At 51.4% G+C, this 25,438-nt stretch overlaps 4 protein-coding genes across 4 annotated transcripts; 3 read left to right on the top strand and 1 right to left on the bottom strand.

Moving 5' to 3' along the window:
- Positions 1-1,484: 1,484 nt before the first annotated feature.
- On the top strand, positions 1,485-3,320 carry STEHIDRAFT_69412 (cytochrome P450; the record flags this gene model as incomplete). Its single annotated transcript, XM_007311330.1, has 9 exons — positions 1,485-1,663; positions 1,702-1,953; positions 2,020-2,106; positions 2,164-2,312; positions 2,371-2,477; positions 2,537-2,662; positions 2,724-2,906; positions 3,011-3,108; positions 3,161-3,320. The coding sequence occupies 9 exons, from the start codon at positions 1,485-1,487 to the stop codon at positions 3,318-3,320; spliced, it is 1,341 nt and encodes a 446-aa protein (XP_007311392.1).
- Positions 3,321-5,632: 2,312 nt separating this feature from the next.
- On the bottom strand, positions 5,633-11,192 carry STEHIDRAFT_126496 (ARM repeat-containing protein). The gene is made up of 16 exons (XM_007311399.1): positions 10,983-11,192; positions 10,836-10,929; positions 10,369-10,785; positions 10,027-10,160; positions 9,508-9,949; positions 9,005-9,130; positions 8,676-8,779; positions 8,285-8,347; positions 8,151-8,175; positions 7,998-8,071; positions 7,523-7,775; positions 7,256-7,361; positions 7,098-7,169; positions 6,866-7,027; positions 6,541-6,775; positions 5,633-6,448 (listed from the first exon to the last, which is right to left on the bottom strand). The coding sequence occupies exons 1-16, from the start codon at positions 11,069-11,071 to the stop codon at positions 5,920-5,922; spliced, it is 2,925 nt and encodes a 974-aa protein (XP_007311461.1). The 5' UTR covers positions 11,072-11,192; the 3' UTR covers positions 5,633-5,919.
- Positions 11,193-14,314: 3,122 nt separating this feature from the next.
- Positions 14,315-19,746, top strand: STEHIDRAFT_163698 (uncharacterized protein; the record flags this gene model as incomplete). Its single annotated transcript, XM_007311400.1, has 11 exons — positions 14,315-15,277; positions 16,750-17,040; positions 17,103-17,147; positions 17,281-17,640; positions 17,689-17,888; positions 18,094-18,378; positions 18,441-18,738; positions 18,804-18,989; positions 19,052-19,154; positions 19,209-19,594; positions 19,648-19,746. 11 exons carry the CDS (start codon positions 14,315-14,317, stop codon positions 19,744-19,746), a joined length of 3,216 nt encoding a protein of 1,071 aa, XP_007311462.1.
- Positions 19,747-23,310: 3,564 nt separating this feature from the next.
- On the top strand, positions 23,311-25,074 carry STEHIDRAFT_163700 (uncharacterized protein; the record flags this gene model as incomplete). The annotated part of the gene is made up of 3 exons (XM_007311401.1): positions 23,311-23,539; positions 23,606-23,733; positions 23,818-25,074. The coding sequence occupies 3 exons, from the start codon at positions 23,311-23,313 to the stop codon at positions 25,072-25,074; spliced, it is 1,614 nt and encodes a 537-aa protein (XP_007311463.1).
- Positions 25,075-25,438: the final 364 nt, after the last annotated feature.

A 25,438-nucleotide genomic window follows, 5' to 3' on the forward strand; every position in this document is an offset into this window, starting at 1 on the left:
TTTGGATACCAACCGAGACCTTCACTAGGTCCGCTGTTCACTCTTTTTTTTGTAATATTTCACAAGCGAGCTTTCCACATTCTACGTACATCGCTTATCGTGTTTCCTGAAACTTCACTACCACCTCGCCATTGCTAATGTGCCCCCGTCCCTCCACACCCGTAGGTCTGCATCCCAAGCAACACAAACACTGCTGCGATAACAACGACCCACTGCTCTATCCTATGGGATCTGTCATCCGTCGGCAATTGTTGTAGGTATTAATATCGCCGATGGGACTGTCGCATTTAATTGGAGGTATGTTTTACATCTTCTCAACAAAGCGACGACGAGTCTCACCGCGAAGTTGAGTGGCCGAATTATTAGGTAATATATGAAGCGCGCTAGAAGCAAGCAAATAATCTGTTGAACTGCTAACGATGAGTTGAGCACTACGAAGAATTAGTTACTTTACTGATTGTCTCTATTGTTGATTTATTCTCTATCAGAGTCTGTTGCATCGCATTTCCGCCAACGACATCATCCGAAGTCTATGGAAGTCTGGTCAGAGTTCTTTCACATGTTATGCTCTCATAGGTTCATAGGATACCAAGGTATTCATACTTTGAGTAGCATATTCAAATACCTCAGTTTGTTCTAGAATCTTTGCGTGATCTCGCAACTAGCTCTCTGAACACAGATAAGTGGGCGCCCCCTTGCTACTTGGATAGACTTCAAACTGCTACTGTTAGCTATAGAAGACCCCTCAAAATGATCCGATCTTTTTGCACACGATGAGCCATCGGTCACGCTCCCGTACTAACACAAGTAAAGGCTTTTAAGTTCCAAGTCGCGCTGCTGAAACCTCCCGACGATAACGCATTTCCAGCTCATCGTCTTTCGCAAGTAAGTGTATGAACATATACCTAGTTTTTCATCTTCTTCTACCGCCGTTGTTTCAACATTCAGCACCTGATTTGATGGCTGACTATCTCTAATATTGCTTAGTACTTTGCTGCAACCAGCGAAACTTAGGACAGTGCAGCGGCTTGTCCAACGATAAATATCATTCCAACAACTCACAATTGATATTTCGCTTTAAAGTCGAGACCGTCGTCCATAAGGGCATCGTATCAGAGATATGCTGCTCGAGATGATTATTCTAAATAGAAATCATCTACCACCGTTTCAAAGTATTGTAAAACGATGATCTGACCAATGGTCGCGTCTCATTGCGGTTTTGCGAGGCATACTATTCACTGATACAGTCTTATGGAGCTATACCATAGAAGTTGTATCATTATCAAATTAAAGCAGCCCCACCTCAATGGCCGGATGGTGAATCTTCCGTCTGCGGATTCGGATACATACAACTTACAATATTCAGCGGATGTTCTTATCCATAATCGAGACCAGGCTACCTTTTCTTGTCTATTCTGCCATCCTCAAGGGCCTATATAAGACACCTTGTAGAACCATGGCGATCAAATCCCATATTTTCCGTCATGTCTTTCCTTCTCTACAGTGCCTTTGCTCTCTTCATTGTCTTCGTCATTCGCAGCCGTTTTAGCAAGAATCGCTACCCTCCTGGTCCACGTGGGCTACCAATTTTGGAAAACATCCTCGACATTCCTAGGACTCAGGAGTACAAAGTTTATGCGCAGTGGGGGAAGACATATGGCGCGTATTCCGCTAGTTTCTTTCTGCTCCTTCATAACATAGCATAACCCTTGCAGGCGATGTCTGCTCTGTGTCTACTTTCGGCACTAGACTAGTTATTTTGAACTCCCGAAAGGCTGCACATGACTTGCTCGAGAAGCGAAGCGAGAAGTATTCAAATAGACCTTCATATGTCATGGCCGGAGACCTTGTAGGGTGGAAGGACACTCTTGTCCTTTTACCCTATGCTGCCCGTCTTCGATCGTATCGGACGATGATTCACAAGCTTATTGGCACAAAAATCGCTGTCAAAGAGTGAGTGCAATACAGCCACTACTTCCATGGCCATATGTTCACCAATAAGCACACGACAATTTGCAGGTTCAATGAGTTCATGGAAAGAGAGGCACTTCTCTGCGCTCGCCGTCTATTGAGCGACCCGAATGATTTCATTGGACCAATCCGAAAGTACGTTCCGGGAGTCTGCATAACATCTTCTCTCGTTGTCAACTGATCGCACGCCAGGGCCGTCGGAGCAATTATATTGATAATATCGCATGGACATAGTATCGAGGACGAGCATGATCCTTTAGTCAGAGCCGGAGACGACACCACCGACCAGCTAGGTGTCCTTCTCACTCCCGGAACTTTCCTTGTCGATACATTTCCTATATGTGCGTATACAATTTGCTGGTTTGTGGATTCCCTTTCACATTCTTTTAAATTCTATAGTACGTTTTCTGCCAAAGTGGATGCCATTTCATGTCAAGGCCGGCCGCTGGAAAAGGACGCTGTATGAACTGACAGACGATTCGTACCGCTTTGCAAAGAACACCGTGGTAAGTAGCGAGTGACGATTCACCATAATCCCTGATAAACTGATGTATTGTCATGAAAGTACGATGGAAAAGAAAGTCTCCCTAATCTCATCAGCCGGTTCACAGTTGACCGACAGATCAGCGAGGAGGAAGAGATCGACATCAAATGGGCTGCAACAAGCCTGTACACAAGTGGTGCTGACACTGTGGGGGCTGCTTTCATACTTTAAGTCCACAACAGCTTATACTTTTTCTCTCTCCCCACAGCCTGTTTCCGCTATGCATTCGTTTGTTTTAGCGATGGTCCTGTATCCTGATGTCCAAAGGAAAGCTCAGGCAGAAGTCGATGCAATTGTGGGTAGCGGGAGGCTCCCAACATTTTCTGGCAGGACCCATTTGCCATACACTGTGTGTCTGATGAAAGAGGTTATTCGTTGGGGGGTACGTTGTGTCAAGTCGTTCCAAAACATGGCATGCCTAATATAGTCTTTCCGTAGCACACTTCTCCTCTTGGTATGTTTTCCGCCATGTTGACCATGAGTAGGTTATGACAGTTTCCCCTAGCTGCGCCACACTGTGTGACCAGAGACGATGTCTATAACGGATACTTTATCCCTAAAGGCTCGATCGTCCTTACTAATATCTGGTGTGTGTTTTCTTGAAGGAGATTAGTCCAATAGCTCTGATACTACTTGCTCCTGTAGGCAATTGTTGAACGACCCGGACGTGTATCCCGAGCCGCATGTATTCAACCCGGATAGGCTCCTTCACTCCAATGGTAAAGCTCCGCAGCCTGATCCCTATGACGTGTGCTTTGGCATTGGCAGAAGGCAAGTAGACCTCTATCCATCTACTCGACAGTGATGATTCACAGTGCATCGATTATTCAGGAGCTGCGTAGGTAGGGCATGCGAGTGGTCTAAAATCTGATTATAAACTTATATTGGGACCATGATCCTTTGTAGGGGGCCAATTGTCAGACTCAATGCTCTTCATCTTCATATCCACACTTCTCTCAGCGTACAGCATCCATAAAGTGGAAGGAGCCGATGAGCCGAAGTACGAGTGGACCGATGGCATTCTCATGTTAGAGCCGTTCTTTCTTGAATCACGTTCTCGTTGACACTAATTTCGATCTACTTTTTCTTTTTGATTTCGGTAGACGTCCGAAGCCTTTCCGTGCAGTCTTCAAACCTCGCTCAGATGTTTTGAACACCATTATGCAAGAATAGAGCAACCGATGTTTCACAGAGGAAGCCATATTTGTTGCGTCACCTCAGAATTGGCGTCTTTGATGTTGATTCGTGGCTTTGGGTAGCACATAACCACTATCACACTGTGTACTACGTTCGTTTACGATAGAGTTCGCTGACGTACACGTTTTGTCCTTTATCATTGAGATTGTGGTTCGAGTACGTCGAATTGTATGCAGGAGGTCAAACGTCTGCGCTGAATAGCTATATACTCGTTGTCCAGACGTAAGGAACTCGATGAGTTACGCGTTGGATGGCCTGAGAAGGTATAGAAATATTCGACTAAAATGTGGGCTCTGCAGACGAGTAATCCGTACAACATGGCTGGCAGAGTAGGTGGGATGCGAGATACTTCCCGGGGTCAATGCAGAAATCTCAGACACCGGCGCCGCTTACGACAGTGGACTCTTTATCTGTAAACGCTGTGGGATGCGGTCAAATAACCCTCGATCGGACCTACTGACTGAAAAAACGGAAATGAGGAAGATACGCTTTGAGAGAATACATATCAGACGACAGTGTGGGGCGAATGGGATGCATGAGCGCAGACCTTGGGTTGAACAAATATATGGTATATGTATGCAGTCGCTACGTATCCGACTCGAAGATAGCCGTTGACCGAGGATAAGTGTGGCGAGCCCAAGTTCTTCATGATTTCTCGGAACGTCTGGGAAGATTTCTACCACCGTGATGGAACGTCAGCGCGTTAGCCACCGGGGGTTTTGGGTGACCTGATGCGGATGATGGTTCAGATGCACCCATTCGAAAGGTTGACGAGAGTGAACGAAGCTGAGAGGAGGATGGAACAATAGATCAGACGATGCAGAATGGGAAGAACAACAAGGCTGTGGATACCGGGAAGAATACAGAGTCTGAAGGGCACGAATAATAGGAGGAGGGCGGCTCGGGTGTCGAACGATGATGTAGACGGTGAAGCGAGCTTCCCTGAACTTGGAGGCATGCGAGAGGTGTTACTTACTACCAATCCGGAGTAAGTTTCTTGTGATGTCGATGCATGGACTTGGATCAGTACGGTCTTCTTCTGTCGTGGTGTCGTAGCAATATATACTTTGTTATTCTTGGTGTATATTGTAGTTGCAATTGCATGTTTGAGGAGAACAGGGCAACCCATTGTATGGACATCGATACACGATGGATAGGCTTCACTGGCGAAACGCAACGCAGTGTCAACATCCGAATACAATAAGAAGGGGCTAGTTGACTGTTATGAACTTTTTGTAGTACTATAAAATATATTAGTATTCTTACCTAAGAATGCATGAGCAAAAGAAAAAAGAAAACACCCTCACCACAAGTGCCGCGGTTGAGTCAAATCAGCGATGATTTGACCCGGCTACCGGTCCGGCGTTCTTACTTACGCCACTTCGCTCGGGCCACAGTACTGATCTCTATCGAGATCATCTCCCCCTCGTTCCTTATCGTCCTCTTCGAGTCATCTGTGGTCTTGTACTGCTCAGTAATACTCCTCTGATTATTACTGTACTGATTACTGAGCCATTTCCTTATCCTTCTCTCTCTATTCGCTACTCTTGAGCATTGCTTAGAAGGCTCTTGATTTCATTGGCTAGCTTTCTATATGGTGCAATTCTTCTCTCATTGTACTTAGTAATTCGAGTCATTGATGCTTAGGTATTTTTATTAAGTCTGAATGTATAAAAACTCGTAGATACATTGAATAGAATCTCCAGACTTGTTCTGGTCTGTTTCCTCCCTTAGCCACCTCTTCAGCTTCGTCTCAACAAGTCAAGCGCGACTTAGAGAACCCTAATCGAGTCGTTGACATTGACATACCTGGGCAAAATCGGGGGTTTACAGCGAATCGTTGGTGCTTGAGTTCCCGTGTGAAACGTCCGCTATATAACGAGCTGCTCCGAGCTATCGACAGCGATGAAGATGAAAGAGGGAATAAATAGTTATATTCTTCTTCTGTAACCGTCTTGATACTCGTAGCAAACGCGCACCGCCAATCGGACAGCGTCAAAGAGGGACAACAAGGACATCAAGCGAGCACCGTAACCGAGGGAGCCGATTCGGACCTACAAATAAATAGAACAACAAGAGAATACACGCATACCGTTTCAGATCGATAACTGAACAACGTCCGACCTTCTAAACCTCCTCGTCCCTTCTTTCTCTTCTTCGCCACTCAACACAAAATACCCAACTCTCGTTCGCAGTCGTCCATACGCTCACATCCCCCCATCCACACTCTCGTCCTCACTATCCCACGCTCCCAGTCCGAGCCCAAGATCCCTCACACTCCCCACCATGACCATAATTCCTTGCACACCCTGCCCGATCTCTCCCCCGAACCCTTCAAACATCTCCATCAACCTCCCCACATCCTCCAACGCGAAATCCTCCATCTCCTCCACCAACGCCAACTCCTCCCTTTCTCCTCCATCCATGTCGCCCTCGTCGCCACTATCTCCGTTCCCATACCCATTGAGCTTCGTGGCACGTCGTTTTCTACGCTCGGCCATGCTGGCGAGCTGACGCTGTGTGGCGTCGAAGAGGGAGGTGTGGAGGTGAGGGGGGAGGGAGGAAGGGCCACCGAGAACGCGGAGGGTGTCGGAAAGGGATTTGTAGAGGGAGGAGAGGAAGGAGGCATCGGATTCGATGGCGATGCAGGCGATGAGTTGGGAGTAGGTCGCGGAGACCATTTGGTTCGTTAGCGTGTTCGAGTTTTTGCCGGCAGAGATAAGCATGGGTACAATCCTATCGATAACATCAAGTTAATATCAATCACGAATAAACTCTCGAGGTTCGGTGACGGTAGGATATGTTCAAGATAAAATGTCAGCACTTACATCGCACAAGCCTCCCTGACGCCATCATGTAGATAAAATCTTAAGCTTGGCAACACAAGCTCAAGCGTCTGACTCAAATAGGGAGCGAACTGCGTCCCGAGCGTGGACACGTAGATGACCAACGTCTCGAACGCCTGACATTTCTCGTCGATGGCGGAAGTGCGAACGACGACCTGCTTTCCGTCCATGGTGATCGTCTCCCAGCCTTCTTTGTCTTCCGGGACGTCTTCGTCTTCTATGGTCGTTCATCATCAATAATTATGAGCGTTCGACGGAAAAGAGATGAAACGGGCTGACAGAAGGGAATGAAAGGGGAAAAACTTACCATAAATCGAAACATCAGCCTTCACACTCGCAGCCCTCAACAACTGCGGCATTACCGCCGGTAGATAACGTTCGAACTCGGGGCCCATGGCCTGACAGACCTTCGCCCAAGTCGCGATGAGGTAGTGCGGCAGCATGGCATCGCCGGGATCAACTGGGCTGTCTTCGAACACAGACAGGCATAAGCCACACTAAACTACTGAGGTGCAAAGATAGGGAAAAGATAAACGTACTTTGTATGCGGATCAACTGCTCTACGAAGACTTGGGAGTCTGGCCGGAACACGTCTCGTCCCACCGCGATCGCTGTAAGTTCAGAAAATATAGTTAGCGCATTGATCTCCGGACGGGTTAAATGAATCGATAGGGGAAGACGCAGAGACTCGACGCACCGATCAACCCGGCACACTCCATCGCCTTGACTCTCAACTTCCTATACTCCGGTCCATTCGCGTTCTTGAGAACGTTCAGGAGCAAGGGCATAATGCTTGAGTAATGCTGTTTGGAACACGACCCACCAAAACATCACAGTATCCACACCGGTTCCATTCACCCAGACAACGCCACACGACGCAAGAAGATACCAAAATCAACGTCAATAATACAACTCCAACCCGCAAACTACGACCACCAACGCAAAGCGAAGCAAGGAAACTGACCTTCGCGAACGTATCCTCACTCGCATCCGCAACCATCGCCAACGTCGTGATCACCTGCTCCTGTACATATCTCTTCACGCCCGTCCCATTCTCGTTCCCAGCCCCATTCGCATCTGCGTTCGCGGAAGAGAGGCCGGCAGGATTAAGAAGTTTGAGGAGCCGCTCGACGATAGGATCGAGGTAGGGGATGAGCGTGTCACGCTCGACGCCTTCGCAGAAGTTGATGAGGGCGGCTGCGGCGTGGGCGTGAACTCTGTTACCGACAACGTTCGGGGAGAGGTAAATCAGGATGGGGTCCCATAAAATACAGTCCGGAGAACAAAGAGAAGGGGGTCAAACACAAAGAAAAGTCGACGAAGGGTCGTGATATAGAGGTAAAGACAGCCGATCGAGTCGGTGAAATGGGTACGAAATGGGAAAATTAGAGGCGATAGAAGATGTGGAAAAGGGAGTCTTGGAGAAAGGAGACACGTACCTCGACTCCGGGGCTTCGAGCGTAGGGATGAGCACTGAGAACAGTTGCTGGTGGTATTCCGCCTGGATAACTTCCTGAACACCGAGAACGAAGCGCGTCATTCGATCTCCATATTCACTCCGCCAAAGTTCTAGTTGAGAGAGTCGGACGTACCTCGAGATCCGTACAAAGCTGACCGCTAGATGGACGAGGTTGTCGGATTAGTTCAAGTGAACAAACAAGGGGCAAGGTGCATAGAAGAAGATGCAGAAGGATGGAAGGGCGGAGGGTTCAGAAGGGGGACGTACACGCATTGACAAGCCGCATATCGCACCCTCGGATATGGATCACTGAACAGCGGGAGGATCAAGCTACACAAAACAAAAACAAAACACGGTCAGCATTTCGTCCGCGTAGCTCCACCACCAGAGGCAGACTCCTCCGGAACACACTCTTCGATATTCTACGTTCGTCTCGTTCAGTAAGCACTCGAACGTAAATATTCATCACTGTGCCTTCTCTCTCGAAGCCGCCACCCTTCCTTCGAGTGAAAGATCCATCTTGGAACACATTATCGAGTCACCCGATCACGACTCGTCCAGCTCATCCACTCTGCGTTCCCACATCTCTTCCAAGAGAACCCAACAGCCCAACCAACCATCCACGAAGAAAGACAAAAACATAGAGGAAAGAACGTACTCAACAACCTTCCCCAGCTCATTCTGCATCACCTTACTCGTTCCCTCGCCTACCGCCGCGATGGCCATCAGGCCCGCATATCGCAACCTCCAATCGTGGCTCGCCTATCGCCCCACGCGAACCCAACATACCGATTCACCATCGCGCCGTCGCGCCGATACACACGATCACGATCACGAACGCCAGCCCAGACGGATAAAAAGACGAAACTGATCAGCTTCGAAGAAAACCGACTGGAGAAGGAAGGCAGGATGGAGACAATAATAATAACGAAAACAAAAAGAAAAAGACCAAGGGGAACGAAGACGACCAAGGTTAAAACAACGTACCAACATGCCCGGTATCAACTGAAACGCAGCGGGCAGCACCGCTTTCCCGCCGACGGCACACGCGAGCCTGTCAAGCGACTGTTCGTAGATGTGGGGGTAGGTATCATCTGTCGGGTCGTCGGAGGGCTGGATTGTTTTCGGGATTGGTCGGTACGTGCGGGTTCGTTGAATTCGTTGGTGATTTGGCGGTTGGGTAGGTGGTGAGTAGATATTCCGTCCGTTGAGTGGAGTATAGTGGGTAGATTATGGAAGGGAGGTCGTATCGCGTGATATGAAAAACGAAACCTAGTCAGCTTCCAATCAATGCACGGGAATGATACAGAAAAAAATGAAGCGAATGGGCGATGCAAACGCAACCTTAACTTCCACCTCCCGGACATACGAAGCCCCCGTCTCAACGCACCGAACCCCCTTCTCGCCACTCCAACCAAACTCGGGAACGTCGAACCACTCCATCGACAAGGAAAGCCACCAACGAAAAAGGAAACAACAAAAAAACTCACATCAGCCTCCAACCATCCACTCAACTCCTCCTCCCTCACATCAATCCCCTCCATCCCGCCCAAACACCCCCTGACCAAAAGCTGGACCCAACCCTCCGTCCTCCTCACCATCCCCGGTTTCGCCTCGCTCAAGCTGATCATGAACTCCAACGCCGCCTTCCTCACCTCCTCCGCTTCCAGGTCTTGTTCGTCTTGCGGGTCGTCTTCCGCGCCGGAGGAGTGGGAGTGGGGAGAGAGATGGGAAGGGGATGGTGGGAATGTGAATACGCCGGAGGAAGGGCCGGAGGAAGAGGAGGAAGGGAACGGGCGGGCGACGGTGGGTGTGGGGCCTGGGTCAGCGCTGGGGAGGATGAGTCCCGGAAGCCAGCGAAGGAGGGCGGGGAGATGAGGGGCGAAGAGGGAGGGAGAGGAGGTAGCGAGTGGGGTTAGCGTGTTTAGGAAGCTGATGTGGCGGTGGCGTTGGAAGATATTCAGAAGATGTCAGTGAGATGAGAGTGAGAGGGGGTGTGAGAGACGTACCGAGGGAGTTGGGAGGCGGGAAGAGAAGGGAGGGTGTCGAGAATTGGATACATTAATTTGAGGGCGTGGGGCAGCGCGTGTGGCGAAAGGGCGGAGAGGTAGGACACGGCGGCTGTGAGAGCTGCGTGGCGAACCTACGGCAGGAAACAGTGGTTAGAACGAATGGAACGAGGTGGTTCTGAGTGGCTGAAGTGAGAAAAGAAAATAGAGTAGAGTGTTTACATCGAGATGTGGCGACGACGTAATAACGCCATCGGACCAGGACGGGAATGGCTACGACAGACGGCACGCCCCAATCGTCCGTAAAATTTGAAGAGTGAAAAGAGTAAGTAGAAGACTCACATCGACACTCTGCGGATCCTGGAGCCCTCTGCTAAACACCTCGACCACGGCCTCCGTCTGCAAATCCAACACCAGATTCGGACATCCGCCAAACACGCTGAACGCACTCTCCCTCTGCCCTGGCTCGCTCGAGTTCGTCATCTGGAACGCCTGGGCTTGAAGCGCGTGCCACGGCCTTCCTCTGGCCATGGAGTTATTCGCGAGATCGGAGACGGTGTCTACGCATTTGCGGCGGACAACGGGAGAGGGCTCGTGTGCGAGGGAGTGGAGAAGGAGACGTTCGAGAGTAGTGAGTGTTTGGGATGAAAGATGGTCGTAGAGGGTGAGGTGGGAGGACGCGTGTGGTTTGTGGGGCGAAGGGGAAGGTGCGGGGCGGAAGAGGAGACGGCGGATGAGGACAAGTGAGAAGGACCGCATCTGGCCGCATTTCAGTAGACATTCAACGATGAAACGAAGATAAGACTTACCACTTCGGTGTCTGCCCGAGTGGCGAACTGAGTCAGTGCGAGCACGTAGACCTCGGGCGTCTGCGCAAGCCTCTCGTTGACCGCCTTTTCTGCACTGTATTCATCCATTCAACATCCATACAACCATGAAAATGACGGATAACATACTTTGAACGGATCTCGTTGTCTCCTAGGACTAGATTCGACAGAATCTGGGTGAGCTCTGCAGTCACTTCTGCAGGTACGACCGCCTCCATTGTTCTCTTTTCAAATCGACGTCGTTTGAGATTGCGATGGCTAGACTCGAGTGACGTCCAGTCAATATTCAGTAAGCCCCTATTTTCTGCGATCGAGAAACAAGGCAACGAGGAGAAGAGAGAGGAGTGGTTGGAGGATGAAAAGAACGACGAGCACGATGAGCGCTAGTGCAGTCCTCGGCCACGCGCGTCTGATCGTCATTTCAAATTCCCCATCCCTCTTTGCCACGCCACCGTTCCCTCCTCTCCTCTCCCGCAGGAGGGGGGCGTATCGGTACGGAAGTCCGATCCCAAAACCCAAAATTCGGGTAGTTCTGTACTCAAGGTTTGGGAGGATTTCTGTACTTTTGTGGATCGGGTAGTCCAAATAAGGGCGCCTTCCGTACTCACGAGGGATTGGACCTTCTCCCAGACGAACACCTAAAACACCGTCAATTTCACACATAATGGTCTGTGCAGTGGCGTACAGTGTTGGAGAGTGAAGGTTGGCGACCAAGCCTGAACACATACAACAAAATTGTACGCATAGTGATCAGACCTAGGCAGTCCTGCCAACTTTCCGTACGCACAAGGGCAGTTCAAGGGATCGGACCAAGAGGCAAATCCAGGCCAGTCATGTACGCACAGGATCAGACCTCGCGTCGCGTTTGCCACCAAAACTGTACGCATAAGGATCGAACCTCGATACCAATACGCCCCCCTCCTTCTCCCGCTTCTGTTACGTCGCCTTGTCCAACAAGACACCTTGTCCTATCCACTGGGTTCAGAATTCTTTTCTTTACCAGTCGCTCTCACTTTGGCTACTGCACGCTTTCGCCATCGCTCTACCCTCGAGTCAACGCGACGCACCATCTTTAGCCTCGAGCTCCTTGATGCTATCATCCTTGCCGCCCTTCTCTTCTACCCTCCGAATCATCTACCTTTCCCTTTCCTCTCCCACAACCTCTCACAACCCCTCCATCAAACGATGAAACATCGAAGCTGCCGCGAGGAGCGCTCGACCTGTAAGCTTTAGGCTGGATACCTTCCCGCTCGACGACCCGTTCTTCTGGGGATATATCATCTTCTCTGCGGGGGCATCATTTGTGACCGTTCCTGTGATATCTGGGGCTGGACACGCGTTTCTTTTCTGCCTTGGTTTACCTTCCTGGTCTCTATAGTCTTTGCGTGAGGGGCTCTGACAGGTGACAGGACCGTTTTTGTTGTTTACTTCGTCTTGAGCTCGCTGGACTCATCCCCATCGCGAACACCTTTCTGCGCGATACGTCGCGACTACACGCTTGCGATATAGCCACCCAACCCATAGATCTGAGACAGCCCATTTCATGTGGCGCACTCTGTCTTTCTATATCGCCCTCGTTCGATATGCATCTCTCCTATGTACCCCATTCATCTCTCCTATGCTATTTTTTTTCGTCATCGATATACTTACCCACCCATTTGCATTTACGCCTACCGTCATGCCGTCGCCGTCGTTATTTTTGTTCGACGCTTTGCTTGCATGAGGTACATCGTGGTCGCAGCACGAGCGCAACCGCTCCGTCACTTTCCTAAAGGTATGTTCGCCAAGCCATTCATAGTCGTAAAAATAGCATCATGTAGCTCACCGTCGTCCGTGCCATCGCACTCATTCTCTGACCGCCATCTCGACTATCAACTTGACGTCAATGCCACTGCCGACGATGACAACGAACAGCGCAAGACGGGACTATTCAAAGAAGCATACCAGCCAGGCGTGTTGTGTTCAGTCGATGTCGCCGTCATCATCTTCGGTGAGGTTCGCCAATGTCGCGATTCAATTTTTAGCTAACACTCGCATTCTGTGCCTCTTCAACAACTCCTCACTCGTGCTGTTCCCCGTTCACAAGACCGTACTCATCGTGGCCAACGTTGACAAAAATGGACGCTTTCGATGACTCTCATGTTGAACTCCTTGACTACCAACTCGCGCGCAAATCTTTCGCTCGCGCGCGCTCATTCTCGCCATCACGACTGTCAACGCCAACATCCATGACCTCGCCGCTCCCTCTAATAACGAACAGAAAGAAGACAAGGACATGCGAATAAGATATATCAATATTGTTCGACGGATATACTGGGCAGGGTGGACAGGCATCGACGGGTACGTTCATCTCTCCCTTGCTCTTCCGGTATTCGTTTCTGGTCACCTCTCTGCTCTTTTATCGTACGAACAATATCTTCCCACCTCATTTTGTCAGTCTATTCCTCAATTGGCGCGTTTGCCTACGTCTCTAAACATACATATCTCTCTTGGTCTCTTCGTGATTCGTGTTGTTTCATTATATTTCTTCCCTCGCCAATCCTATTTCCCGTCCCGTTCTCTATTTCCATCCCATACTAGCGTCTTTATCCAGCTCAAATACATATTGGCTTCCACGCCCTCCGCCAATGTTCTCTCTCTATATTCACTGCATAGTCTCGTTTTGACCACTCACTCATAATGTCACCCTACCATTCATATTTCTTTCACTCTCGTCTTTTTCCGCGCATGTCTCACCTTTTGATTTCTCACACTCGCTTTTCGGCATCCCTACGATCGCCATTTCGTTCTGCTTGTCACTCTTCCACCTGTGTTAAATGGAGCATGTCTCATTACAGTATTGGAGCGTCCCCGCTCGTTCCTTCATGTTGCCCAATTGTTCATCGTAATCATTTTCGTTCCTTATTGTCCTGCGGGTTCTACGTCGCCTTCACGCACCCCACACGACTTCTCAGGCAACGCACCCCCTGGTGCTAGTGCAGGAGGCCATGTCGGGGACGATGACGACTATTAGAACGTGACGGACGACCCTTCTTCCCGTGGAGGAAGTGGGATGGCTGGAGGGGGAGGGGGAATGGGAGGAGGGAGAGGGGGACGGATGGCTCCGCAAAAGAGCGAAGGGGCGATTGATGCGAGTCTTGCGTCTTTTGGTTCAGTTTTGAGTTCGTTCTCTTTTCCTATGCCCGGGCCCTCGTACGTTAGATTCGGAGCAAGCCCCTGCTCTGGGCATGAGGGAGAGGTTAGAGGAGGATTCAGACTTGGAGTCTATGGTCTAATTGTACACGCTTGCTATTCTAGCTGCTCTTCTTTTTATAGTTCGTTTTGTTTTATGACGGTGGGAAGTTAACATCGTACCTCGTGGCTTTGTGGCGTGCTCTCCCACTCGCCCTTCTTCCCTTCCCAGTATACAACTCTCTCTTCACTATTCGAACATCGTCCTTACTCCGATCCGAGCATCTCAGATGAACCCGCCTCCTCCCCGCGATGCAGACTTCCCTTTTGGCGCCACTCACGCCAGCGCAGAGTTCATACTTCGGTCGTCCGATGGGACAAACCATGTCGATTTCTTCGTTCACAAGTTGATCTTATCGATGACATCTCCCTTCTACAAAACCATGTTCACTCTCCCGCCTCCATCTACGCCGCCGCCGCCGGGTCCCCAGTCTGTCGATATAGAGCGAATCGTAGACGGCGTTCAGTATGTCGTTCTTCCGGTCAGCGAAGACGCCGAGACCACACTCCATTTCCTCCATCATTGCTATCCATACAACAATCCGCCGCCCACTGATCCCCCGATCCTGCGCAAGCTCTTACGCGTCCTACACAAGTTTGATATGATGGATCGTCTGTCCCACCACGTAAACACATTGATCGCGTTCCTTGCTCGAGAGAGACCCGCCACGGCCTTCGCCATCGCTCACCTGTTCAAGGAAAAGCTAGGACCCGCCGCTCGAGACGCCGCCTATCTCTCTCTACGCAGAACCTCTGCGCAAATCACGCAGGAACAAGCCGCGCTAGCGCATGATGATACAGAGCTCCAACACGCCTTCAACCGACTCATCAGGTATCGTCAGTCGTGTACAAGTTGTGCTAGGTCAACGGCGGACAACGTCAATCGTATCAGCTGTTACGACGTTCCGGGATCGATGGAGAAGGACTGGTGTTCATGTCCTGCGTATTCGACGGGATACAAGCCTGGGAGGGGGATCGAGCGGTACCCGATGTGGGTGAGGGACTTTATGGAAGGGTGTAAGGAGGTGTTGGAGGAGACCCCGCATCCGGATATGATGTTGGACGCGAGGCTGTATATCCTACCTGTGAAGACTGCGGCTGGGTCCGGATGTGCTAGGTGTCGGGTCACGGTGGATGGGCTGCCTTTGTTTGGGGCTCGTCTTGCGAAAAAGGTTGCTTTGGCACTTGAGGGAGTAAGTACTTCCTTGCTTTCTTTTCGCACATATGCTTGGTCCGTGTATCTCAGTGTCTGACGCGTTCTGTGATTTGTTTTAGCATTCGGCATCGCTTACGAGAGAATGAGTAAGTACTTTAATTGATCGGAACGGTCTATTTGAACGGGTGCTCATATGATGCCGGTTGCATGTAGGGTATCAGTTGGCTTGCGAGATGGAGTTGTCTGAGGAATGAAGACGATGCGGGAACAAATTTATGGTGCCTTTTCGCCGAGCGCAATTTTGTTTCGTAGTTGCTCGTGGAGCAGAAGTATGGGCGATATATTGTGCAAAAATTCTGGGGCCAAATATGCGCGCAACTTTTGCAAAAGTTGCGCACCTAGCACCTGTATGCGCACAACTTCGAGAAGACGCGCGCACCTTATTCTGTATGCACGCACCTCCAACCGTATGTACGCACCTCCAACTGTATACACGCACATCGTTTTGTGAACGCCCACACCTTGTAACGATGTGTGCGCGCACCTCAAAGGAGCACGTGCACAACATCTCTCCGATGCGCACCGGTTTTGTCCGAAGCGCGCTAGTTCAACTTGCTTCGGACACGTACATCTTGAAAAAGTCCGTTTTCAGTCTGAGCTCATTCGTGCTGGGAGGAATTCTCGAGTCTCCTGTCTAGGAAATCTGCTCAACTCGTAAGATTGGACTTCGATCCGTTGTCTGAATCAGGCATGAGGAGCGATCTAGCTACTCATGCTAGTGTCACTTCTGAGTCGGGATACCCCTGTATTCGTTTATCTATCTTGGCTCTCCCAGTCTGTTTCATCGACCTTCTCATTCAGAGATGATTCCACCTGTCTCAGATACTCCAGCATTGCATCTTGAACGAGGTTTAATCAACAGCTGTGTGCGATCTTGGTGTAGCAGCATTTTGCTTCCGCTTTCGATCGATCGGGTAATCTTGGGGCGACCAGGTATTATGATATTCTACCTTTGGCCTACTGAATTGTCGTCCTCTCCCGATACTTGCCGCTATCAACCCTCCATTGCGATGTCCACTGTCTACTGGATTCCACCAACAATGTCCTCCGCTGGGGAACCATACTCCAAGTCCCGCATTCATCTGTGAGCCTTGGTTTGCATTGAGATCACATACATTTACTAGTGTCCTTCTCAAGTACGGTCAAGGTACGGTCCAAGCCAAGTCATTTCACTGACAAATTGTAATCGGCCTTGCTAACCTCCGGAAACTCTCCTAGCAACCGTCTTCGAGAAACACCATTCGCTAGGCCACAAATCCACATCACGCTCATCTGCCCTGCGTCATATTACTGCTTCGCGGGCCGTTTAGCTCGAAGATAAGCGTGAAAAAAATCTTTCACCATCCCCTCGTCCTCCTTTTCTAACCTAAGTCAAGATCTCGGAAGGTTCTTGTTCGACCCGAACGCTTTCAGCCTTCTGTCTCCGCTCACCCCTGCGAGATCGTTCAGACTTTTGTCTCCGCTGCCGCCCACAACATCGCTTCAGACTTCTGTCTCCGCTGCACTCTAGTTATCCCACTCAATATGTACTCAGATGCTCAGGTTCTCAACTGGACTCTCTCGTCCGACGACTTAGGTGCTTGCCCCCATGCCGACTGTAAGGACATCTGTTTCGGATTCTGGCCACTTCAAGACCCGACCAACATTGGGCTTGCCATGAATCCCGCCACGTTGCCCATGGCAAAGTGCATGTTCTGTCCGCACGTCGCGATCTTCCACAAGAAAAAAGCGGCACCAAATGTTTGTTCCACATGCTTCTCCATCGTCCTTGACCTCTATCTGATTCTTTCTTTCTTCTCCAGCGTCCATCCGCGTCCGACTTTGCCCCGCAAGCGAATACTGCTCCGGTACGTAATAGTATTCGCACAACCTTCCCTTACAACCCTGAACTATGTTATCTATACATCATTCGTCTCTCATCATATCCTCCTCCGTTTTCATTACTAATGCCGTTCCATTTCGTCTTCTGTGCTGCCACAGCAGTTCCCGAAGACCGCTGGTCCTACGCCCACTCAAAGCACTCTCTTCGGTTCTCGTCCCCCGGTTTATACCCCGCCAGCATACTCTTCAACGGCTTCTACGTCTACGGCCCCTGCCTCCTCTGCCTTCGGCTTTGATCCGAACGTCTTCAAAACGCATACCAGTGTCCGAACGGATCGCGTCGACCAGGCTCAGGACGCTGCTCCTCATCCAGCTCCTACCAATCCTCGGCCTACTTCCATACCCTCCTACGCTGCTCGTGCCGCCGGTCGCTCCGAGGATATCGGCAACAACACCATGGCTCAGAAAGAAGGCAAACCTCAGAGTAAGCTTCAGAATCACTTTCATCCGAGTACCGACGTACGTACCTTGCTTTCCTCGTCAGAACCGACTCTCACTGTTTTCTAGAATGCTACCGAAGCCAGTACTAACGGTCGTAAACGCCCCAAGGGTTCCCGCAAGTCGAAGAAGTCGTTGGGCGGTCAAGATGTCAGCGGTGCGAAATCCTTGTCCTCGAAGGCTGGAGATACGGTCGAGTTCACCATCGCCCTCCTTCCCAACACGGCCGCCGTGCACGGAGGTTACTGTCGTCTTCCGAAAGCTGACGGGTGAGTGGCATCCTCACCACATCTTCTCGACTCTCTTTTTTCTTCAACATACCCTCTGTGTTCGTACTACATGAAACCTTTCGACTCTCATGACTTGTCTTGGTCGATATCTCTTCTCGTTATTCGTGCTCATCTTTCATGATCGGATCCACCTCCTGACGTTCCTTTGAAATGGTTGTTATTATTTTCTCACATCCTTTCCCAGCCTCGTCCGGCTAGACAGTCTCGAACTCGTCAAGACCGTCAAGATCTTCTCCGATGACTCTGCCGAAAATATATCCGAAAAAATCACCACCCTCTTCCGCCATGTCCCCGAACTCTGTGAATCCGCCGACGCTTGCGACGAGGCCCATTCCACTCACCCAAACGACCCTAACCTCCCCTTTGCGGCTTGGGTTCCTCTTTTCCCTCGCAAGATCAAGCGCGGTGTTGCACCCCTTCTGAAACCCTACCCTCAAACTCGTCAACTCGATCTGAGTCAACTTCGACGGTGTGTAGACACGTTTTATTCACCCTTTTTCCAAAGCCTTATATCTTCATTTTATATATTAGACTTGCTGCCGCAAGCGCCGTTCGAAACGCAAAAACCGCCTTCAAGAACCTTGTTCTCATCGCTCTTCCTCAAGGCCGGGGAGATATCGCGGACGCCTTAGGTAGTGATGATGACTCGGAGGATGAGACGGACGACGACGACGACGACGACGATGAGGATGGGGATGAGGAAGAGTGTGAGGAAGAGGATGCGTCCGTATTGCCGTCTGACACTGGAGGGGTCGAGGATCCTGTCGGCGAGGGGAGCAACAAGGGGGAAGAGTCGAATGGTGACCTTACTGACATGCCTCCGCCAAAGGTTCGTGTTCCATGTCTCGTATCCTTTCTACCTCGCCATCTCATGCTCTATTTGTCTTCTATCAGCGCCCTCGTACGGACAAGGGCCCGTCAACGTCCGACACCGCGACAGAATCACCCTCAATGTCTGCTAATTCCAACACGCCCGCCTCTGCTTCAGGGCCTTCCACTACCGTACTGGCCTGGCAACAGTCCTGGGCGCTATACCTCCTTGGGAATGTTGTAGAACCTCGACCTCGTAATTCTAGCATGGTATGTGTGATCCTTTCTCGCTTCGTAGTACGGTGCATGACTCAAAATTTCAATACACATAGTGGCCTTCCATCCCTCACGCAATGTATGGTCCTGCTCTGGCTTCGATGAAAGCTATGAAGGCGGCCCACTCCGTCTATTATGGCAAAACCACAGCTAGCACATGTGCGTCTCTCATATTCAGCTTACATCTGCCTATGCTGATGACCTCTTCTGTAGCGCTCGACGAATTGATTTTTTGGAACAGCTTTATCGTTCCGTTCATCGACTCGATCGACTTCCTCAAGACGCTTGCTGCTGAACTACCGACATTCTCCTCCGACGAGGTTACCGCTGCAACTACCAAGTTCGGCCCTCATGGTCTACACGAGATTGCGGAAGGTCTTTCCTACGTCTATACCTTCCTCCCGACAGTTACCTTCCCCTCTCATGACGTCTGGAAGCAATATCGCACAACACTGGGCGAAATCTCCAAATCAATTTATGGTCTTGTCCGCAACTTTTACCGCTGTCCCACAAGCCCCTCACCCGACGTGTATTCGATTCCCGCCATTCGTCTGTTTGCTAGAGCGGTTGCCCAGTGTGACAAGAAGCGTGAGCTCCAGGTACGTCTCGCCACATTCTTTGATATTACTCTATGAGGCTGACTCTCCCACAGATTGCATCCGAGTACGATTGGCGCAAGCTTCATGTTGTGTTCCTCCTCGATTCGTCAAAGCCGGAGGAACGCCGCACAAATATCACTCACAATAAGTAGCCCCATGTGTACATAGGTAGGAATACATGGTACAGCAGTTTAGAAGTGGAGTGAATGCTCGTAGCGGCGTACTTATGGGTAAGCCGAACACTGTATTCGAACCAGGTGGAGTACCTCGGCTTCCAAGGGATCCGTAGCGTATACAACGAGTTCAGGCTTGTGAAGTATATGTGGCCATATATGCTTCACACGCTACTAACGACCTTATGGGAGCTTTACGAGCCTCTATACAAAATGTACTACGATTTGGTCTTGAGGGCGTACATGGCTACACATGTTTCAAGTTCTACTACCTAGCCGTTTGAGCCAAAATGTGTATAAGTAGAGCTGTATGGGGTGAAGGCTAGATTCGTAACTCTTCTCCACGGATTCTTATGGGCGTAATATTGTGCAAAAATTAGAGTGGGCGTAAGTTCCCATATGTGTTCAAAAAACACACATAGGTCCAGTCGGAGCTGGTGTAAATTGCAAGAAGGTGCGATATGCTTCACTCAAGTGCCATTGAATGCAGGGATGTACTTCCAATGCACACAAGTCGTGGAACACACACAAGTTTGAGGCCCAAGCCACACACAAGTATTTGCTTTGTTGTATCAATCCGTGTAAATGCACACAGGTCTCCAGGCCATCGAGACTGTCTTTAGATGACATTGTGACATTGACATGTAGAGGTCGATGCTTCCGTTGTACTTCCGTTCGATTGCTTTCCGGGGTCCTGCACGCCCTGTTCCTCTTTATAATCACTGAATGTCGATTATCCAAATTTGGCAGTACCTTGACATATTTTATCTCTAGCGGAGTTTTGAATCTTGGTTCCAACTGTACAGTTGTCTGTTTATGGGATGTGTGGCTGAGGTGATGGGGTAAGCGCTGCGGCGATCCCAATTTGGTCATGAACTATACAGCTCAGGCCTGCATATGGAAGGTGTGGCTGCACAGCGTAATCACCCGCAACTCGGTGGTGATGACATCATTGGGGATCACGTCTTGTCGCCACATTCACCTCTGAAATCAGGCGGAACTACGAACTCAGGTGTGCCAGCAGGCATTCAGTGTTATACTCATTGGTGCAGCAAGGTTAACTCAATATTGTAGAATGGAAGAGGCATCGGGGATCCATACTTTCTATATGAACTCGCACAAAATCCTTCGCGAAGCAAACTTCACGCTTCTCTCCATCCCTAACGCAGATAGGGCCGCGGTCGAGCGTACGACTCGCCAACTGGAAGCCGTTCAGATGATTCTCCTCAACCTTGAAGACCCTTACATCACCGAGGACGAGCGCTGCACTTTGATCGAAACGGTGGCGTCCTTTCTCACCCCGCTCCAATACTTTTTAGACAATCCTCCTCCCCCCCCTTCTTCGTACATCCCTCGATTTTTCACCGGTCTTCCTGGACGTCCTCGCTATGTACTTGACCTTGCCCGTGCGCAATGCCTACATGCGCTTGGGGCCTCGTGGGTACGGGTCGCGGAGGCGATGGGCGTTGCTCGTCGCACATTATATTATCATTTAGAAAGGGAGGGAATAAACCCGTCGCCTCCTCCGAATACGGACATTTCGGATGATGCTCTCGATGAAATCGTTGCCCAGCTCACATTAGAGCATCCTTTCGAGGGCGCCGGGCTCATGCGGGGCCATCTTTTGGCACGGGGCATAAGACTTCCGATTAAACGTGTTCAGGACAGCCTGAAACGTGTGGACCTTATAGGCGTGCTGACGAGGTACCCGCCGGTGTTTTTCTTGCTATAATATTTCCTCTGTCTAAATATGTCTTGTCCAGATGGGCGGGCATCATTCGACGCCGCGTTTATCGTGTTCGTGGTGCTATGGCGTTGTGGCACCAGGACGGCAATGAAAAGCTATTACCGTGGGGCTTCTACATACACGGATGCGTCGACGGCTTTTCACGCTTGATCATATACCTCGCCCTTCGTCTCAACAAACGTTCCTCTACGGTTACCAAGGTGTTTCTAGAACACGTCCGACTGTTTGGCTGGCCATCCCGTGTGCGAGGTGATTACGGGCTCGAGAATAACGGCATAGAACGTTCGATGATTGGGCATTGGGGTATTCAGCACCGGGCGTATATTAGGGGATGGTGCAGCCTTTCTATCTTATCGCTTCCTGCAACTCTCGCTCATATTTTTATCATAGGTCTATGCACAACGTCCGGATAGAACGTTTGTGGCGCGACGTCCGAAAGGGCACAATCGAAACATATCGGCAAATATTTCTCTATATGACTCGCGCTGAACTTCTGGATATGGCCAATCCGATCCATAAAGTCTGCCTCATCCTCGTTTTCTTCGATCGCATCCAGGCATCCTTGAACCGGACTGTCGAAGCCTGGAATCACCACCGCATTCGCACAGAACATCATCAAACTCCCGTCATCATCTTCGAGTTGAGTCGAGAGCGTGGGCTGAGGGAGGGATGGTGGCGACATGACCCTGGTGACCCTGTCGACGTAGCATCAGACCCTCTATACGGCGTTGACGGCGAGGGTCCTCTACCGCCATCCGACGAAATCAGGCAGGAACGTAGTGGAGAAGGTGTGGATGATGTGGATGGCGAAGACTTTGTGGACGAGGGCGCACCTTGATCCCGAACCACCACCTGGTCGGTACTTTCCCACGGCCTCCCTGGCCCAAGGACGTCGTCTGCGATGAGCTCCACGAACAGGGAGATGCCCTCGGGCACTCTCCCAACGCGAGCTTGTCTGTAGGCGTCGTGTCACCTAGACTCGCGCCCGCCGGATGAGTTCAACCCTATGAACCACCGGAGAGACGCACACGAGATGTACGACGTCGCCCACACCCTGAACCCTCGTTCATCCGAACTTTTAACTGTTCACGACCTCTGCGAAGGAGTAGACTTATGCCTTAGACCCCACATTGTGAGTATATACACTCTGTTATGCTAGAATGCACCCTCTGCGTACGATGTCCCAAACCGTGTCATCCACTGGCAAGCTGCTTCCGCGGCAGTCGTGCGACGACGTACCACTCTCCCCCCACCTGCACCTGGATAGATACAGGCAACTTCACGCTAAAAGCACCTTGATTCATGCCCTAGAACTGTACCCTGCTCACCACTCCCAACCCCCCCTTCGTTGCGATCCCAAGCCCTGTGCCCAGCAGGTGCTTATGTAAGGTTACTGTGGGCACAGGGTGTGTGGCCCAAGCCTACCAAAACACATCGATGGTCGGGGTAACACGTTCCCCGACGTAGATCAACACGATAAGGAGCCCAAGCCGCGCACTCGAGGCCAACGGCCCAATGCTATTGGCTGGGACGGCTGAGGAGCATGCGGCCATGTCAAAACCTTTGGCTTGTCTCGATGAGTGAGCCAACCGGATCGCGCTGAATCCACAGCCGCAGCTGACGAGGAGTTTACCCGCCCCAATTTCTCTTTTTTCTCTCGCCTAGCGCAGATCTGTACCCCAGGGCGAGCACAACAAAACCCAGACATCGACGTGGCATCTCGAATCCCCCGACGCACCATCGTTTCCCCCAAACCCGCTGCCCGTTAAATCGTCTCTAAAACCCTCTTTGCGAAAATGCCGAAGTCTACCCCTTCTACCCCTGCTGTTTCTACTGGACCAACGACGCCGTCTCGTCCAGCCACTCGGGCGCGCCCAGCGACGGACACCCAGCCCCCTCCTCCCGCTGGCCCCGACGCGGATGATCCCTCAGACGTCGAAATGGACGAGCTCCACCGTCAATTCGACGACGAAGGACTCATAGCCGCATTCGCTGAGACGGAAAATAATGCGACCCCCACCAAAGGTTAGCAATCTGGTCTGGAACCGCTAAAATCGCGCCCCTGACTCCCCTTTGACCATTCTAACATAGGGAAACCTAGCCTCCAAGCTCGCAACCCTCCCCCGGGACCCGAGCGCAGCCCAGAGGACCGTCATGCCAGTGCGAAACGCCGCCGCACGGATGAGATGACGGACCGCCCAGAGGGCGGGGCACCCCAAGTATGTCCGCTGTCCCAACATGTAATCCCTTAATGCCTGAAAAACACGGTCTGACCACCCCATCTTCCCCTGTCCTTCTGCTAGATCCCCTCGGAGCCCTCGAACACTGGCGGCGAGCGAGGCGCCGATCAGCCGGAGCCTGACGCTGCTTGCCCCCCTCCCGACGACCCTGCTGATGCCAGCCACCCCAACCGCGATGACACGCCCGGAGCAGGGGGTAGCGGTGGCGGTGGAGGCGGTGGTGGAGGCGGTGGTGGAGGCGGTGGTGGAGGCGGTGGTGGAGGAGGGGGCGGAGACGACAACGGAAACGGTCGGGGCGGCCGGAATGACCCCCAACCCCCTCGTCCTCAACCCGCCACGTACGCTACCCTTCCCCCCCAAGCAGACCGCATTACGGGCGTCCACCCGAACTGGGGCCTCGAATACAACGACCTCGATCAACTCAACCTCCTCTACAACGTGCGGTCCCCTATCAACCTTGTTCACGTCTACGGCTCTGGCTACAGCCAGAACAGACAGGACGACTGCCGTCAGATCGCCGAGTTCCTCAGGACGGAACGAGGCGAAGCGAGGCCGCTCGTCGTCGCAGCGGAAGTCGACTTCCCCGAAAATGCGCGCCTCCATAGCGGCGCTCTGTTCGTACACGGTATCTCCGGTGCAACCTCGACCTTCCTTACCGACGCACACATGATATCCACCTCCGCTATCACCTTCTCTGCGCACCCATTCCCGCCTGCTTTCGATAACTTCCAATTCACTATGACGAACGTCCAGTTTGACGAAGGGGACTCCCAGGGAGTCGCGGCCCTTGTCGCGGCCACCCTACGAGGATCCGATATCTTCCGTCAGTTCTGCAACACGAACGTCGACATGACCATCTACAACAGCGCCCTCGCGGGCTTCGAGGCTACTATCAACTCCGTCTACGCCCGACCCCTCCTCATGACGAACCGTGGCGGGGCCCCCAGAATCGACTGGAACATCTTCGTGGCCAACGTATCCCTGATCCCCCACGTCCGCGACGAACAAAATGCCATCGTGCGCTCCCTCCGATACACCGATCTCAATCACGGCACAGGCTACGCTATCAACCACCCTCACTTCTGCAGGATGTGCCGCTCCACATCCCACCCCCACAACGTCTGCCCCTACCCGAGGATGAACGGATGGAGGGGACCGCAGCCGCGCGAACCGCAAGGAGCGGTACGCGGTGGATTTATGGGACACGGAACAGCTGGGCGAGGGGGCCGCGGATGTGGTGCACGAGGTGGTGGCGCCCCGCGCGGTTCCTTTCGAGACTTTCGGGGCCAACACGCGCGTGGCGGTCGCGGCGGTAATTGAACGCATCCTATTTTTCATAGCGATCCTCTCCTTCTCCATGCTCGCCTTCCTTTTCGTCGCGCGACGCTCTTTTAGACTCCTTACTATGTCTCCGAAAAGCGGCTAGATTGCACCGCCCTCGCTCCCCACCCTTTGATCCTCTTACCGTTCCCGTTCTGTACCCACTATCCACAACATATACATAAAAAGAACGAAAACTACCCTACAAAACATCCAAACACATTTCCACTCCCTCTAGTATGCCCTGCCTCTGTTTCATACGCGTACGAGCCCTGTTGTGGCCCCACGCACCCACCCAAAAAGTACGGCGACGTACAAACTCCCTCCCCTTCTGCACCGCTCTTGTCGTCCTCTCCTCCTACCT

This window comes from Stereum hirsutum (genome assembly GCF_000264905.1).
Source record: "Stereum hirsutum FP-91666 SS1 unplaced genomic scaffold STEHIscaffold_26, whole genome shotgun sequence".
NCBI classification, from domain to species: Eukaryota; Fungi; Basidiomycota; class Agaricomycetes; order Russulales; family Stereaceae; genus Stereum; species Stereum hirsutum.